Raw genomic sequence first — 18432 nt, 5'->3', positions numbered from 1 at the left:
GAAATTATTCAGGTTTTATTTTCTTCCCTTCGATGTAGGTCTCTTCTCTAAAATTATGGTCATATTGTGCCAGTGTTTGGTTTATAATTGGCTTCAGGAAGCATAACCTTTCTTCATGTCTTCCTCAAATGAAATATAATTATATTATCTAATTGTTATATAATATAATTACAACAGGAACTACTAATAGTGTTCTTCCATAACTGAACTAATGAGTAGAGTTTTGTCCTACTTCTTTGAATAGGTGCTGCTACAGGTGTAATCTGTGAAAACTGGCAAGGAATTACTCTGGAGTGACGCGTTCAGCTCAATCCATTTAATAGGAGGACACAGCTTAGAGAGTGTGGGAACAGATGTGACGTCATCTCTCTTGCCAGGCACCTGATTGGTGAGAGAGAAAAGATGTCATCTCTCTAGCCAGGCACCTGATTGGTGAGAGAGAAGAGTTCATCTCTCCCACCAGACAGCTGATCGGGATGTTACTCATCCATTCAGATTTATTTAACGAATATATATATATATATTGGGCAACAACATTGATATAAATAACAACATAACGTGCAACAAAACCTATGCTCTCATTTATGAATTATTTCCATTCGTACATTGTTTTATATTTACATTTGTATTTATCTATGTGTCTGTATACATTGTATTTATCTATGTGTCTGTAAACATACAAAGACATGTTTTCCCCAGGACTGGAAACAGGACAGTAGATAATCTTCATAGTGATCATCGGAGAGTGAGAAAGGGACGTAGTCCAGTCGAGGGTTCAGATAAATGGCATTATGCTGCTTGTGCAACAAGAGTCTTCAAACTGGATTAGAGTTAGCTCTGGTTGCCTCTTCTGGTGTGTTTGCCTCTAAAAATACAAACTGTGTAAAGCCTAATTATGTAGAAGCCTATAATAAGATACACAGGACTAAAACCAGAAATGGAACATCTTAGTGTGTGTGTGTGTGTGTGTGTGTGTGTGTGTGTGTGTGTGTGTGTGTGTGTGTGTGTGTGTGTGTGTGTGTGTGTGTGTGTGTGTGCTGGTGTGTGTGTGTGTGTGTGTGTGTGTGTGTGTGTGTGTGCGTGCTGGTGTGTGCATGCGCCCCCGTGTGCATCTGCAGCCACTGAGCCACACTGTCATCTAACCAGTGTGCTGTGTCTCTGTGTTGCAGTGAACGATGGCTGGCCAGAAACAGCTCCTAGCGGTGACCTCCTGCCTGCTGCTCCTAGCCTGTCTCCTGCCAAGCTCTGAGGCCCGGCGCGGGGGTGGCTTCGGCCGTGGCGGCAGCTTTGGTCGTAGTGGGGGATTCGGCCGCGGCGGGGGCCAGGCCTACAGGCCGATGCCTGCCCAGAGCGGTGGCTCTAGCGTGGGGAAGATGGCGGGAGCGGCAGCCGCAGGCGCCGTCGGGGGAGCCATGCTGGGGTCTGCCCTGAGCCGGCCAGGATATGGACATGGTTATGGGGGCATGGGGATGGGGGGTGGCTATGGCGGGGGCTATGGAGGATACGGAGGTGGATATGGAGGTGGATATGGTCAACGTGGCTACGGCGGTGGCTACGGCGGTGGCTACGGCGCCAGGGCCGTTGGAGACATGGAGGGATCTGGAGGCATGGAGGCATACACGGGGGCCGCCAGCGGACCCATGTACAACAGCATCATCGTGGTCCTCGGCTTCTTGGTGTATGTGCTCATGGGCCACTGGATGTCCCACGTGTAGATGTGGAGGGGGAGGGAATCACAAACACACACATAGCTAATATCACATGAAGAGCAAACTGTGTAGGGTGGTGTACATCTAGAAGAAAGTTGGAGGAATGTTTTTTAATACACATTAAAAAGGATCCATAAGGGAAGGCCATTATGACAAATACTTACGTACGGGGGACTTTTAACTTGAGGAATAACTGTTTACACTACATGCCACTACATACATCCTTCTTAACTAATTCCATTTTTGTACATTACATTAAATTCATAATTAATTATAACGATACTATCTGAAGACAATGGGGGAAAAATAAGTAAAAGGAGGTTAATTTTTTAAGAGAACATAAATTACTTGCAGAAATTGGGATAGGCCTACATTAAAGCTATTTAAATGCAGAACAATTGTACAATTTATATATTACAATGTATGTTTCAGGTTTTGGCCATAGAATGTGACTTTTTTTACACCTATTTTGTAAAATGTATTTCACTAAATATATTGCATATTGTAACAATAGTCAAGTTATTTTTATATAATAAATGACGTGCTTCAATATAGTTATTTGAAAATGAATAACAATTAAAAGCAAGAATTTTGTCTAAATATTTTCTTAGTTATTATTGGGAGGGGGTGTTGATAAATAACAACTTTCATGAGTAAATGTTAAACATGAAGCATATAATTTGCTGATGAAGATTAGTAGATTGAATTCAAACATGGCAACATCCTTTATAATATTAATATTGAATAATTTAATCATTCATAACCTTTTTACCTAAGACTATATATGGTGCATATGGAAAAAGATACAAGTACAAAAAGATCTGACATCCCAGAAGCTGAGAAGCCAGATTGAAAAGCTCCATTATGCCTGTAGTGTTTTTAATATTAAATATGTATCTGGTCTACCTCCTGCCCCGTTTAACCAGTTTCTGCTCTTCTGAAGAGAGTATGAGGAGGAAGGATGGAGACAGGAGGCTGAAAGAGAAGGGGCAATCGATTTCTTATTATTTGGCTCTTAGGAGTATAACTCTGCCTCTCAGAACACCTCAATTGACATGTGAGCCAGCATTAGATTAGTGGTTTCCTACATTCTCTCTGTACACCCTGCCCTGTCTCACCATAACACTCTCTCTTCCGGCCTTTCTGAGTGCTGTCGTTCTTTTAGTGCCTTGCTGTGAACTTCAAATTGATTATTTTTTGGACTTGGTTTCAGTATTGTGCATTAGGTACAGTTTTACCGTAACCGTACAGTACAGTAAGCAAAAGAAGCCAAAGGCATGTTTCTAAATGCAATGCTTTTTATTAGGTCAAGCATAAGATAAGCAAAGTGCAAAGTCAAAGTCATTCAGCAGACATCTTTTTAAGCAAAGCATTTACAAATAAAGATGAAAACAACCATAGCCTTCAATCCATATTGGAGTAGCTACAAAACAACTCAGAGGAGGAAGTGGCTCTATAAAAGGTTCGCCCTCAGTAGTAAACAGTATACTTGGGCAGTTTAAAGTGCAGCTTGTCTGAGAAAGCTTATGGAAATTGGCGACAGAAATGTAGTGGTTGACCTTAGTGAAAGATACAATGCATTACAATGTATGATATATATATATATATATATATTACTACTGAACACCGATTGTACTGATCATGAACATGCTGTTACGTGGCTACTGTTGAAATGTCCCCCATGGACCCAGCTCATAAACATGGGATAATTCCGTGATTATTGAATATATTGAAAGATGAAATTGTGTTGCGATCTAAATACCCAAATTAATCCTTAGGGTAAGGATTGAGCTGAGATTTGAACACAACAAGTAAACTTACAAAATGTAAAGCAGACTAATATACAGCAGCATCGTTGTATGTCTCCATGAGCCTCATATAAGAGCCCTTACTGTACAATCACTACACAGGCACGTATACATAAAAACATTTCAGAATTTGTGGTTCTATGATATAGTACCAAATGAATGGCTTCCCAAAGGAGGCCGTCGAGTTTTAGGTCAACTGTTGCCTTAATGTTGTCCCTGTGTTTCTATACATGTCAAGAGATTATCCAGCCAAGTTTACTTTCTTTTCTCCAAAAGCACATTATATCTTTAGGTAATACAATCGCAGCTACCACCATGAGAAACAAATGAAGGAAGTCAATATATTCATCAAGTCTCACAACTCAGATATGCATACAATTATCTTGTGGTGATAGTGGAAACCTTTGTGGCCACAGGAATTGCCAAAAGAGAACCATATAGTAATTCAAATATATACATACAGAGGAATACAGTTTAGATATTAAACACATATTGTGTTTAATATTTAGCACTTAGATCATGTTTTCTTTGTTAGTTTAGCCGTATTTAGTTCTGTTTAATTATGTTGCAGTTTATATCTCTCTCACAAGGGGGGGTCGTAACATTGGGTTCCAAGAACATATTCATTAGGGACAGGTGAGTTTTTACGATTATTGGAAAGGTAGCATTTATTATTCGATCTATTTGTATATATTTCGTGTTGTTTGTCAATGAAAAGTAAAATTGTCAATATAAAGCAAGGACCGGAGCCAGTGCGTCGGACCTCAGGCAGCAAACAGAGGTAATGGCACACGTCTTCACGCGATAGCAACTGTACTAATATGTGGCTTGTTGTAGGCCTATATCCCATAACCTGAAGAATGTTACTGAAGCAGCTGTATTATAGGGGTACCCAATATTCCAAATATAACGGCACATTCATTCAAATATGTTTTGGCGATCCTAAAAAATCTTTCTACAGCTCTTCTTCTTTCTAAAGCTCATTTACTACACTGTAGCATACTATAGTCTAAAATTTGTATGTAATTAAAAATTTATCTCGTCAGCAGCTAACGTTTTTAAGTAACAACGCAGCCATATTTTTCTTACAGCCGTTGCCCATCTGAGAGAGCAAATCAAAGTCCAACGAACAGGGGCGTGTCCAAATTAATTGAGTAGGGTCGGCACAGAATGACACAATGGGGACATTGAACCCCAAAACTAACTTTGTAGAAGGCTGCAGAGAGAATGTATAAATCACAGAATCAGCTGGACAAATTACCAACATTGCATTCGATAATCAGTTCACAATCTAAGATGCAAAGAAAATTATCATTCTGTAGCGTCATGCAGTTAAACACAACCGTGCAAATTCAGTACGGGTTGAGTATTTTGGGGGACATGTCCTACACCAGGCTGCCCCCTGGAAACGTCCCTGCCAACAACTTAATCATGATGACATTAAATATTAAAACTAATAACTAGATATGAGACCACTGCAATCGATCTGCCCTAAGAGATTTTCCCATAAAACGATGGCGCTTCTCAGTTTCCCCGGCGGCCGCACTCTACTAGGATGTATTTACCGGCGCTTTCAAACAAACCCTGCCACTAATGGTACATTAACTCATCGGCTCCTCCTAAAAGCTCTACCATTTGTATATCACGGCAGCATCAGTGGCAGCTCGCCAGGCTCAGCAAAGTGCCGACGACCACAGCCAAAACCTGCTGGAGGCCTCTCCCTGCGCACTGGGCTACTCCGTCGGGTTCCGACTCCCGTTTCTTCAAGAAGCCATCGGAGAGGTCTATGTAGAGATGCACACACCTCCTGACCTTCAGCTGATCAATCAGCGCCGGGTAGCCGATTTCCACGATGCTAACGGTATCGTCATCGTTATCATCATCAACGTCCAACTGGCTAAAATCTTTCGATGCAGGGGGGAGTGGGTTGGCTGTTGGCTTGTCGGTCTGGTTGGTCCCCAATGTGTTGTTACTCCCCAATGTGTAGTTACTCCCCAATTTGTCGTTACTCCCCAATGTGTTCTTGCCTGGGTCCTTGTCTGTTGCAATGGGAATGATTGGAGAAGTGGGGGTCTTAACAGTAGTTAACAGGTCCTGCCTCTTCATGCATGTTTTCATGTATTCAGAAAAAGAGGGCGGGCTGAACACGTAGTCCCTGCTGTAGTCGTTCCCGTCGGTGGACTGCCTGCCGTACTTCTGGTACATGTAATGGTTGTAGTAGCGCTCTTCCTGAGGGCTCTGGAAGTGGAAGGGGGGACGGGGGAACCTGCCGAGACCGTAGCCCAGAGCCATGCCCGTTATGACCCCTGCTCCGGCCGCCATTACCGCACCACGCCCGAACCCTTTGGAACTGCTGGACGGGACGTATCCCATTCCCTGCACCGAGCGGGAGTACGGAGAGCCACCTGCGCCCCCGCGGCCGCCGTATCCGTAGCTTCCTCCGAAGCCAGGACTTAGGATTCTGTTGCTAGGGTTGTAGTTGAGTTGTCCACCCGGGTAGCCTCCGCCGCCGTACCCACCTGCTTGGGGTTGGTTAGGCTTGCCGGCTCCCCATCCTTGTTGTGGGTATCCGTGTTGGTTGGCCATTGGCCTCCCCTGGTTGGAGTCAGCTTTCTTCGGGTAGTTGCTGCCGGGTTGTGGCTGGGCGCCCTTGGTGGGTTTCTTACCCGAGTTTGCGTTTCCGCGGTTTGATGTGGAGGTGCTGGTGCCGCGGTTGGTGGTTGACTTCCCCCCACCGCTCGTCCCTCTCTTTGCCAGGGTCAGATGGACGAGGACCAGGAGGAAGGGGAGACACAGCAGGGATACTGAAGTCGGCTTCATATCTGCAGCGATAGTTATTGTCACAGAACTAAACACATCATATGGGAAAGCATAGATTTCAACCTTAAAAAGGCCTGCTGAAGAGAGAGATAAGCCAATGAATCTATTATTTTGTGTAGACCTATAGTTGGTTTCGAATTTAGTTGAATGTTGATAGTTAAATAATAGTTAAATAAAAGCCTTTCCTTGAGGCAAACTTATCCTAAATTAATTTGTTAGAAGGGGCTTACGAAATTACTCATCATGCACATGCCCACAATAGCATACAAATCGCCTGTCATCACATTCACATACCTTCATACCAGTGTCAAGTTGCGACTAGGTCCGTGAATAAATATCCACACGTAATATAATTTCTGTATTCACCAAAAATCACGTTACATTAGGTGCGTCCATCGCAACTGCGCATGTTGCGAATTAGGAGTCGGACTATCCTCATCTGACGTAAGATCACATCGATATAGCATGTCTTTAATTATGATGTAGCAGATGGTTACAAGGGAGGAGTAGATATTGCGTAATACTGTATAGCTTACCAATTCAATATAAAACGCATTGCATAATTGGGTTATTCACCATTCAGGCACGCAAGCGACGACCATCTTGCCATAATAAAAAACAAATGTACATTAATAAACCGTGAATTGATACGTACGTGTTCAGAAATGAAAAAAATAAAATAAATCACCACACAAAAAAAAACCAATCTCTTTTTTAGATGTCCTCTTACCTTATCAACAGGTGCGACGCGCGGGTTGGTGTTCCCGTTTTACTCTGATGTGTGTCCCGGAGCAGTGCCAGGGATAATAGCGCGTGTGTTGTGGGTTGGGTGGAGACGTTCGGGATCCGATGACGTCTGATAGGAAGTTCGGGAAATCAACATCACAGGGTTTGGTGTGATTTCCAGGATGTCGCAGGCAAAGATCTCAGCGTGAGGGACGGGTTCGGATGCCCCAGTGTGTTCCTCAATCCTCGGACGCCAGACTTCCGAGTCGAAAGTCGAAGATCTCCCAGCTTTCTTGCAGCATTTCTCGAAGGCACGCCCCCTTTTGTCTTCACCTTTCGGAAATCTGAGAGTAGACCGACAGCAGTGATGACGCTCTCAACTTAATGGCTGCGCCCATACATTGCATGGTCCTGCTTTGCGTGCAATACCTTTTAAAGTTGTGTTGTTTGTTTTCGGGCTGGTTTGCTAAAGAAGCTAATGTAGCTAACAATAAGCAACGACTAGCCAATTTCATGACACAATCACAAAGACGAACAGGAACGCTATAAATGCTCCGAGACCGGAAATTACGCCAAAAGCAACTCGGAAGGCTGGCGTCCGAGTATTCAGGAACACACCATCAGACCCAGAGTAGGCTGTATAACATGATGGATTCAATGATTATTTTCCTTGATTTAGTTCGCGTCGGTCAGTTCGCCAAGAAGAGTCGTTCAGAATCGTTTGTTCAGTCAAGTTTTCGGTAGCGGTGAATCGAATCATGGAATGCACGGTTCTCAGCTGAGTCAGTCAGACTCAGCTCCTCCCTCGTTCTCATTCTCAAACGATCGTGGAAGTCGGTCATCAATCAACACAACATTACAGCTTTAATGAACGCAGCGGGATGGGGGTTAGTTGATTATTGAATGTTTAACATATCAGCAAGATAATACAACCCTACTTGATTTAGCAATGATGGTGGGGGTCCCGGGTGGAAAACGAACCATGGGAGAACGAGACAGATTGACGAGACATTCAAATATTGGATTAATCTGGCATGACACAGAAAGTACAAAGACAGCATGCATTTACCATTTAACTGATATTGAATCGTAAACGCTCGCTCACTAAGCAACTTCCCTCTTCACCGCTCACAGTCAGTGAACGAACAGCGAGTAGTGGGTCTGGGAGGAGTCGAGTCTGAGAACGAACGAGAGAAGAATCAGTTCGGTTCGTTCTTTTTAAAGATTCGTTCATTCGAACTGATCCGGTCGCGAACGACCCATTGCGACGCACTGCCATCTGGTGTCCATGGGTATAACAGCAATGTGGGTTATTTTACGGAACAGATCTTATACACAAATAAACAATATATACCAACTTGGATCCACGAATAGGAACAAGAATCTGTACACATGTGACGCTCCATCCTCAGTTTGAAATAGCCTAGTCAAAAAAAAAGCACGGCACGTTTTCATCATGATTTTATTCACGTTACTCCTGTCTTCCATCACTCAAACAGCCATTGACAAGGTAAGATAATGAACAGCATTATATGGGTCCGCACAGGAACAGCGAAACGGAGTAGCTATGTCATGGAGTGGTGGAGTTAAGAATCCGTGGAGGAGAGGACCGCCGGCTCCCAGAAGCAGACATGTCGGGCAACGAGGCTCGGAGTAACACCGGCTTGGCCTAAAATATAGCAGAAGAACCAACTGATTTTTGTCCTAATCAGAATTTATTTAAATTATTGGAGCGGCAAATGGTTTGAACCTAGAGTGGTAAATAAAGTAATAATTGGTTGAAGAATAAATCCAGGATTTTTAACAATAGCCTTATACATTCATGAGGGGCAAGTGATTATAAAAATATTGATATAAAGAAAAGCCCTTTCTCTTTGTACAAATAATTGATAATCTGGCAGTTTTTTGATAACTAGAACAGAGGCTGCTCGGATCAAGGATTAAGTGGAGGTGTGGTAAATTTGGCAACCTGTCGTTCTACCTAGTGGTAGATGATCACTGTCCAACAATCGTTGGCTGTCATTAAATGAAATCCTATTTGCATAAATATATTTGGTGGAGTAAGAAGAGAAAATGTCAAAGTGTGACATAGCAGCAAGGCACCTTGGGCCTTGGTTTTAAAAGTAATTCAAAGCAGTGCAAAGTTAAACAGGGTCGGGAATGGGGCTCCAATTTAGCCTGGCTAAAATATTACCCCCTATTGGCCCTTTGACTGTAAAGTGGTAGCGTGAACGATATGAGTAAAAACGGCGAGAAACAATTTCAATTTGCCTAGGAGCTAACAGACTATTTTCAGAGGGGTAAATAAATGGTTTCTGGATTAAAGGAATCTGACCAAATCAAAACGCTAAAGATCATACCACACACACACATGGGAAACCATACGCATACATGGTTATGTAATAACGAATGCAAATGTTCTTCTGGTGCATTTGAATATGCAAAAATAATTAATGGTGATGAGTGGAGATTAATAGTGATGTCATATTCTGCTTTCAGTATTTATATTACAAATAAAAACGCATTTCTAATTAAATTGCTCCAAAAATAAACAAATCCTTATCCTCAATACAATGTTACAATGAGTGTCTTGCATTTAATTGCGGTCATTGTTTGTCAAGTATCTTCAAATAAAATCAAAAATTAAAGTGGAAGGATCGCAGCATTAAAACACAATATAACAATGTATATTCCAGTACAATCGCCGAATTCTACAGCTTGTCAGTTCAATTGGTGACACGACACATCTGTACATGACAAGGGTTGTGGAGTGAGCTTTCTCAACAATATTTATAGACAATAAATAATCCAACTTTATTTGTCCCTGGGCCATCCAAACCGAAAAGTCATCAACTGGCAAGTGGTGATTTGTGATCAATTTGTAGTAGATTTGCAAAATTTAAAATAGCTTATTCACTATTGGGACTTTGCTTCATTCACAATTTAGCAAATTCAAACTATAAAGGGAAGGACAGCCACAAATCGCTATTGAACTTAAAAGTTCAAAGCAGCCTATTCGGGGAAGGAATCTCCCATTACCATACCAGTTGACTATGTGAATCTGGGCTGAAAGGGTAAAAAATAATTTACCTTTTAAGTTCATGGAACCTTTTAGATAGCTGGATAGCACAGTGTACAGAGCAGCTGCTGCATTTTCGGACCAAGAACAATATACAGGGTATTTACAAATATACAAGGAGAGGCTGGGCTTATCAAGACCACATCCAGCAAGACTGAAACCATCACGCTCTAGTCCTCTCCTCCTAGGTCAAATAAATCAGAGTTTGGTCAATGCATTGTTCAACTGAACAGAATGCAAAAACGTTATACTGCATAAAGTCAAAGCAATCTGCTACTGATGGGAAAGTAAGGTGTGTGTGCCTAACCCTCCCAGGGTGAGCATCTGGGAGAGTAAACCAGAGCTGGGGATCAGTGGAGACTCCCTGGCATCGTTAAAAAATGCCAATGACAGAGAGAAACTCTGAAGAACGAAACATTAAAACTGGACAAGAGTGTGTTCCACTGAGGTGGTCTGCATAAGAGTTAAGGCATGGAGGAAAGGGGGGGATGAGACGTCTAATGGCTGAAAGCTTTGTGTTGAAGATCCCTGTAGGCATGATGGTCGATCACCACATCCCTGTCTGAACCAAGTCCTGGTGGGCATCTTTAAACACCATTAGCAGTCATCTTGCTCTTCTGGGATAATTCTGTGGCTGCTTTTGCCTGGAGGAGAAGATAATAGACATAAGGAAGACTAAGTTCAGGTGAAAGAAGACTTTTTCTTGGAATCTTGACAGAATTCTTTTTTGTCAGTCCCATTAGAGTCTGACTAAACCTATAGATAGATATGTCTTGTAGTCTACTTCAAAATGACACCATTGTTCAAAAAGAAAATCTGATCAACCTAGGCAGATAGATTTTACTCACATAATCCTTGCTTAGAACCTTAAGAATGTATCCTGGTAAAATTACTAGTCCAAGAGCCTAACATGGAATACTCTAGATGTGCATGTTGACACACAGGGTCGAGGGTAATTTACCTGGAGCACCTCAGCAGGAGTTAACGGTTTGCTTGACACCAAGGAAGGAGCTTTGTCGCTCAACTCCTCCACCTTGGTTGAACAGAGAGGGAAAGATGTATTACAACTCTGAATGGAGGCATTGTAAGAGTCTATTTGCCATTTATATTTTGTATGATTGGATTCCAGGGAAACTGGTTTATAAAACACAGGTTTTGTATCTTGTACATGATATGCTTTTATTTCTTAGTGTCAATTTCCTTCAGGGATAAATAAATGTATAAAGTGTGAATCTGAAATTTAGAAACAATTATTATTGTTTTTACATCAGACACTAACTTCCAAATGTGGAAATGTGTACATTTTTTGGGTCCAGCATGTGATACCGCCTAAATGGGGATTTTGCAATAACCGTGGGGTGAACTTTAAAGTTCCCACATCTTCAGTGAGTCAGACGTACTTACCGGTCTGTCTTTGATGACCAGCGCAGGATCAGTCAGCAGGTCAGTTTTGGCTGAGGTTGTTTTCTCCGAATTCTCTACTGGAGGAGGAGTGACTTTCTGCAAAAACCAAACCAATAGAGAAAGTGTCAACAACAAAGAGCAGATTGAGAGAAACAAAGAGCACATGATGATCATCCCCACAAGAGAACTGTTAATCAAGGCCTGTGCCGTGGGATTCTAACCTCTAGTTTGGGGACTGGGGGGATGACGGGGGCTTTGGGTTTGAGGTCTGTCAGGTACATGGCCCGGGAGAGAAGGAGTAGGGATGGAGGTACATTTTCCTTCAGGTGCAGGTCGATCCACTAGTGGAGAAAACATAAGATGGTCACACATTGGTGGATTTCAAAGTAGGTGGCACGTGGCGAAGCATCCAAAGAATCAAATCCTACTTAAAATATTTAATTTCAAATATAATAAATATTTAAAGACCCAGTAGACCTTAATGCAATAAAGCGAAGCCTTAATCATAATGTGTCACAAACAGTGAAAACCAGCCCCGGCAGACAATATGCCTCACCTGCTGCATCTGCTGACGAAGCTGATCAGTGGTCAGACCAAGGGACCTCATACCCCGACTACGACATGCTGCCTGCAGCTCTGACACACTCATAGCGGGTACGCCCTCTGTCGCAATCATCTGCAAATACATAAAGAGAGAAGGGTCAGGACTGGTCAGATGCTTAGCCTTGAGGATTAACTCAACAGAATCATGCTCCCTAGTGAACTTTTTATCTTGCATTTCTTCAGAACACCCAGACAGGGGGACATAAGAGGTAAGGCTGCATTTGTGCCAAGCAGAATCTAACCAGTCTCACAGTAGGTCCCCACCCATAGTACTTCCTGTTTTGATCACATCTGCCTTCTCCTTTCCGTGAACATCTCCTTCTCCGGCGTCATACAACACACTCAGAACTCACCTCATCGTCTGCCTTGATGTTCCGCAGCTGCATCATCAGCTGGAAGCGCAGCAGGTTATTGGTGCCGATGGGCTGCAGCTCCAGCAGCTTGCACAGTGCGACCAGCTGGGGGCGCTCAAGGTGCTCCAGGGTGAGCTCATCCTCAAACAGCTTGGAGAACTTCACAATGTCCTTGGTGGTCGGCTGCTCTCCGGTGTGCCTCACCTTTAGATTCAAATGATAGCAGAATACCACAATAAGACAACAACAAATAATATCAAAGACGTTTATAAATTGCTCCCAAGGCAGGCTATTATGTCTGACGGACGAAGCATCACGCCCCTCCGAAACAGGAACATGTTATCTGGATGAGGCAACTGGTTAAAGATTGATAGAGAAACGAGCCATCTATAAAGCAGAGGCACGACGAGTAGGCTAATGGAAGAGCCAATTTAAGCATCCCAGGAAAATGCAATAAGTAAACGATTAACGCTTTACCTTTTGCACGTAAGTGGAGAAGCGCTGCGTCTCGTCATCTGTCAGAGCCTTGGCCTTATTTCTGCGAGCCATCTCAGCAATGGTTTCCTGGAGGAACTTGGCCAGCTCCAGCTTAGCAGCAAGGCCCTTCTTCTGCTTCTCTTCCTACAAACAGAGCAGAGAGCCTGGGTTTTAGTTGAAGTCGGTTCATCCTGGTGGGATTGTATAGTGTCGCAACACATCTGATCAGTGCTTCCCCCAGCACTATATGGTTAAGGCCGCCTTAACAACAATAGGGCCCGGCCTTGACTACCAATGTATTTTAAAAATATATATATATATATATATATATAAAAAATAATATTCTTTTTATTTTTTAATAAATATTTTTTCATTATTATGTATTAACAAATTACAAAACTCTCGTAGGGAAAGAAAACATACTTCCATCAGGTGCCAAAAATAAAGATAAATAATGAATCGGTAATACTATTCAATCACAACAATAGTCGCGCCATGAAGCGTTTTGAATGGAATGCTTTATGGCCTAACCCTAACCCGCACCGAAGGCCGCAGGGTCACGAGAGAAACCCACCACAAGACCAGCTGTGTCCTGTAGTTGACCTGTACGAGTGTCTTCTTCTAGATAATGTTACCAGCACTGGTTCATTGAAGCATAGTGCTGACTTAGCTTTCAAAAATAACTCTTAACAGCCAATGACTGTTCTGAAGGAAAGATACTTCTCTACAGTCCAGGGCCACCAGCCAGTTTATTACTCAATTATACTCGTAGTATTCTACTTTGCCACGTGAAACCATCTATAAGAAAACAAACCAACTCTGAGCTTTGGAAGTAGGCAGAGCACAGATTGATACTATTTATACTACCAGAACCATCTTCTCATCGTTAACTGAAGAAGCCCTGATCACACAACGATAACACGATAAGCAACATCAACCCAGCAGGAACTTATTTGGATTGCAGTCCCATGGGGTTTTACACAGCCTGTTCAGGGCAGGAAGGTTGCCTTTATCCCGCCGTCTTTCGTTCTGTTTAGAATGTACAAACATGGAATCGGGGGCATTACTGTTTACCTCCCTCAAGCCAGCAGCAGAGGGAGTTTCATAGCAGAAACTATGGCTGTGTGAAAGGGGTGAACCGGCATTGCAGAGAGGGGGGTGACGTTATGTGTCAGACCCACCACCAGGGGATTTAACCATCGCGAGATGTCTATGGCGTCTTGGGTCTGCACACCTTTCTGCCTCAAACTGCTTTCTGCTTCTTTCAATTTCTCCTTCAGTGTATTTTTGATCTCACAAACACTGTGAACAAATCCACAATTGTAACACAACTTTGCTTGCGTTTGAAGAGTTGCTTAAATGTGCAACACTAAGTTCACCTGCCATCATTGTTTACAGCCACAGCAATGTGGCCGCCTGATAGGTAAATTATAAGTCACACCCGACGCTGCGTTACACGTCACAACTCTGATTCCAGAACGCATGCATGCTATGTGAAAGGAAACATGATGAAACAGTACCCCAGCTTCGTTCGGTGTGGTGTAAAAAAGCAGACATAATGAAACACTTGACACTTCTTTACTCTTTTCGTTGATCTCTGTATAAAAAGGGGCTAATGAGAGGGAAAGAGTGAAAACAATACGTGATGGGGTAGCTGCCTGCAGATTTCTGTATGATAACGTTTAAGCAGCCATTTCGAAAAAATGACATAAGCATACAAAATGTGTTGTGGGGGCTGTGCAAATGTATACATGCCTTTTTGGACTCCGTTTCAAAGGTGGATGGCAGCATCTCTGGGAAGAGCTTGAGGAAGACGGGCAGTAGGAACTCCATGAAAGGAACGATGATGAAGACCATGAAGGGGACAAGGCGGAACAGGTCTGCACAGGTCCTCAGGAGCTGTGACGAAACGGGGACATCAGGAGTCATGAATAAACAGATCAGCGGATGAATAATAATAATTCACCCAAGGCATAACGACCCAGAGCTACTTTGTTCTAAAATACGAGACACACTGTGCCTAGAGTGAATTGAAAACAAATGAAACTCTCCCAGCTGTTGATAATAACACTTCTCAATACCACACAAAACATAATCTAGAGTTCCTTGGTACATACTCTTCTCTATCCACTGTGCTTGAGTATTTTGTTTTGTTTATGGTGTTTTATTTTTTATCATTTTGGGGGCTGTGACTGCAGTGACCCAATACAGTGACCAGAAATGAACCCAGATTTATTTACAGTGTATGCAATAGACTTTGGTGTTAGTTGAAGCATCTGGGAAATAACTATCCCTTCCGTCTTTGGCAGTTTGAGGGGAGGGAAATTTAGGCCAAGAATAGTTCCACCATTAGATCATCAACTATAAACAGTAATTAATCATTATAGAGGTACAGCCTCCTTAACTATTCATCCTTTAAGTCTAAATAACACTTACAATATACAAATAGTGTCAGTTTGGAGTAATCACGAATAGATAAATAAAAAATTGTTGTTAACATCAATTGAAAGAAGAACGTAACCTAGCTTGTAATTCGATTTTTGATTTAGAACAAGTAGATTTGTGTCACACGAAGTGAAGGAACAGGGCTACAGGGAAGCCAAACTAATGTTCTGGTTCAAGAATGAGTTCTTGTGTTTTTAAAAGGCTCAGTTTAAAGGGATCTAAAACACCTAGGGGTGTGGACCCTACAGGTAAAATGTACTGAGGGTTATGCGTTTAAATAAAAATGGATCAGTTTGGACGTTGCCCGAACCTGTAACTTGATGGGTGAGGAGAGCTTGGTTTCTAATTAACATGTGTAGCCCTTAGGTATTGGCACCTGGCTTCAAATCACAGAATGCATCTTATTTTACAGCTATGTCCTAATGACTGCCAAATTAATTAACTTAATGAAGAAATACTTTGAAAGTAGGAACCGTAAGGTTCATTCGATGGCTCTGGGCCAGTACAAAGTAAACTTAGGTAATTCGACCCAAATGACTGTCCTGATCAGGCCAGTCCTTAAAAGGATTATACAAAGAAATATATAAAAATGTGCACTGTAAAGTAAACCCTCCAGTGTTGTTTAGGGATGAATGTCAGCAGCTAGTTGTGTTTGATTTAATAAATAATTAAAAGATGTGAAATATTAAAAGTCTTTGGTTTTGCGGTCTAACAGGGTTAAGTACAACTTTGGTTCCGCTTACCCTTCTCCTCTCCCTGCGTGTGAGCAGCTGTCCATGCAGGAGCCTCCACACCATCCGGCCTGCTATCGTGGTGTCGATGCCCAGCAACCGGAAGCCGTTGTAGTAGTGCTTCAGCTCGTCCACGACTCTCTGGTATAGAGTCTTTCTCAAAGCCTTTTCCTGCGCTGGAGAGACAGCCGGCGCCGCCGCTGCTGATGTTGTTGTTGTTGTTGCCGTGGCAGCTGGAGTGGGGTTGGGCGGTTGTTGGGGTGGAGGTGGAGGAGTGACAGAGTCCTTCACGGCCCCTGTAGAGGCTACCTGTGCTGGGACAGCAGAGGCCTTTGTGCTCCCCTGTTCCTGCTTGGTGTCATTAAACCATACTGTGGAGCTGTGCAGCGAGCGGGCCAGCAGCGCAGAGGTGGGAGTGCGATGGGGGGCGAGGGTGCGTGAGCAGCGGGGGTAAGTTGAACAGAGGCGTCTGAGTGGACATGGCGATGCAGGGCTGGGTGGGTCGATGTGAAGGTAGGCTTTAGATGGGAAAGAGGTGCAGCTGTGCCTTATATAGGAGCCTCTGTGGACAGCCAAGGGAGAAAGTGTTATTACTGAATAAGTCTGTCGTTATTAGTTTTTTGTAATGTTTCAGCGGTATAAAGATAGCATTTTTTTCTGATTGGCCACTTGTTTACCTCTTCATTTATATGCTACTTAAACTAGTAGCAAAGCACAATTCCGACTCAGCATTTCCTTACGCCAAATAGAACTTAATCGAATGTAATAAGGGATAAACTTTACATCAATACACGATGCTATGCAAATAAAGATTTCTGCGAGTCACAGAACAAAACGATAACAAAATTTATGGTATCTCACCAGCTGCAAGTGTTTTAGAAAGAAAATTGGTCTACACTAGGTTGTGTATGCAGACAACACAGTACATTATAAGGAACCTGCAATCCCCATTTATTAAAGAGGTCGTCACTATTACTACATTTTATTAAGTTAGCCTAATGGAACACATTGACAAATGTCACGGAGTACTGTAGAACCATTTGATCCAAATTACATACCTCGATCTGGTAACAGCAAGGAGCACCTGTGAACTATATACCGCCATGGCAGCAACAGGTTACGGTCTTCTGTGAAAGAAAGTTTTTTTTAATTGACTTGATTTACTACAACAGTGATCATATGCTCGCAAAAGCCCACCCAAAACATGTGCACGTTGAAGCCACCATGAAGCCAACGGGGGACAAAATACTATAGGCTGTACACGGTTATAACATGCGTACCCAACCCATGTACAAGGAGCCTGCGTCCGCGTCACGTGTACTAACGTAAATAGACAAAACGCACGCCGATGATCTACGACACACGATTTATGTGGCAAGCAACATACTAAGAATGCCTTCTAAGAAGTACGAATGTGAAATTACACAAAACTACAAATAAACCAACACTTTTTAATTAAATGCGTTCGGGTTTCGTTGACACTTGCGAAATAGTAACATACTAACGTTACATAACCCTCACTCACACAGTATTCCCGAGATCACATATAATTTATATGTGATTGGGTTGTCGGTCTCGCATAACAGGTTCGTAACAAGTCCCGAGCGGCTGGTTATTCTGGTAGTTTCGTGCTCAGAGCTGGCTAGCGAACAGCTGAAAATGGAGGGTGGTTGATGACGAACCTCCGGCTTCGATGGCCCGGCTATGGCTGCCGACTGTGGGTTGTTGCAAGGCCTCTGCGTGAGACTTCAACAAAATAATCCATTCACCACCGACGCTTCGATTCAAGAGCCTCGGGGAATTTACCAACTTTCGTGATGTCAAACCCATTTACAGTATGATGAAAGAGTGAAGAAACGGGTAAAAACTCTCTAGTCCACAACGTCCTTCCAGGCAGCACTGCTCGAGCTGCTGCACTAAAAAGGTCACGTGCGTGGATGTTGTGCACGCAGGGATCAGGCGAGGAAAGTGACGTTGTTGCCAACAGCCAATCAGAAGACCAGCAAATCTTACCGCATCTTGGTCGCTTTGTATATTATATTCTCTTTAATGTGTACAAAATAAGCAATGCCCATCATATTATGAATTAGCATTATTTATTTTTTACAATACTGACTAGGATTGTGGTTAATTAGTTCGGTGGTTTATGTTAATCCGTAATGCAGTTTCATCTTCATTCACAAAACTATTATTTTACGATAGGTTCTACATAGTAAGTTCGTTTTTTAGTTGCTATGCATGCATATTTTAACACTAGTGGCATTTAATTTTGTTTAT

General features: G+C 42.7%; 3 protein-coding genes across 3 annotated transcripts; 1 reads left to right on the top strand and 2 right to left on the bottom strand.

Annotated features, from left to right (window-relative positions):
• Nucleotides 1-1175: 1175 nt before the first annotated feature.
• Nucleotides 1176-1715, top strand: sprn2 (shadow of prion protein 2; the record flags this gene model as incomplete). Its single annotated transcript, XM_079753452.1, has 1 exon — nucleotides 1176-1715. The coding sequence occupies one exon, from the start codon at nucleotides 1176-1178 to the stop codon at nucleotides 1713-1715; it is 540 nt and encodes a 179-aa protein (XP_079609578.1).
• Nucleotides 1716-5170: 3455 nt separating this feature from the next.
• On the bottom strand, nucleotides 5171-6337 carry prnpb (prion protein b; the record flags this gene model as incomplete). The annotated part of the gene is made up of 1 exon (XM_079753407.1): nucleotides 5171-6337. One exon carries the CDS (start codon nucleotides 6335-6337, stop codon nucleotides 5171-5173), a length of 1167 nt encoding a protein of 388 aa, XP_079609533.1.
• Nucleotides 6338-8508: 2171 nt separating this feature from the next.
• Nucleotides 8509-18063, bottom strand: letm2 (leucine zipper-EF-hand containing transmembrane protein 2). The gene is given in 11 exon segments (XM_079751385.1): nucleotides 8509-10786; nucleotides 11104-11175; nucleotides 11547-11642; nucleotides 11768-11887; nucleotides 12103-12222; nucleotides 12503-12706; nucleotides 12980-13117; nucleotides 14732-14878; nucleotides 16168-16717; nucleotides 17214-17282; nucleotides 17838-18063. Coding segments are annotated over 10 exon segments (1551 nt in total). The 5' UTR covers nucleotides 17261-17282; nucleotides 17838-18063; the 3' UTR covers nucleotides 8509-10729.
• Between the last annotated feature and the right edge of the window lie 369 nt (nucleotides 18064-18432).

This window comes from Pollachius pollachius, assembly GCF_949987615.1.
Source record: "Pollachius pollachius genome assembly, chromosome: 1".
Classification (NCBI taxonomy): domain Eukaryota; kingdom Metazoa; phylum Chordata; class Actinopteri; order Gadiformes; family Gadidae; genus Pollachius; species Pollachius pollachius.
Note: the sequence above shows the minus strand (reverse complement) of the source record. Positions and strands in the feature narration are given on the sequence as shown.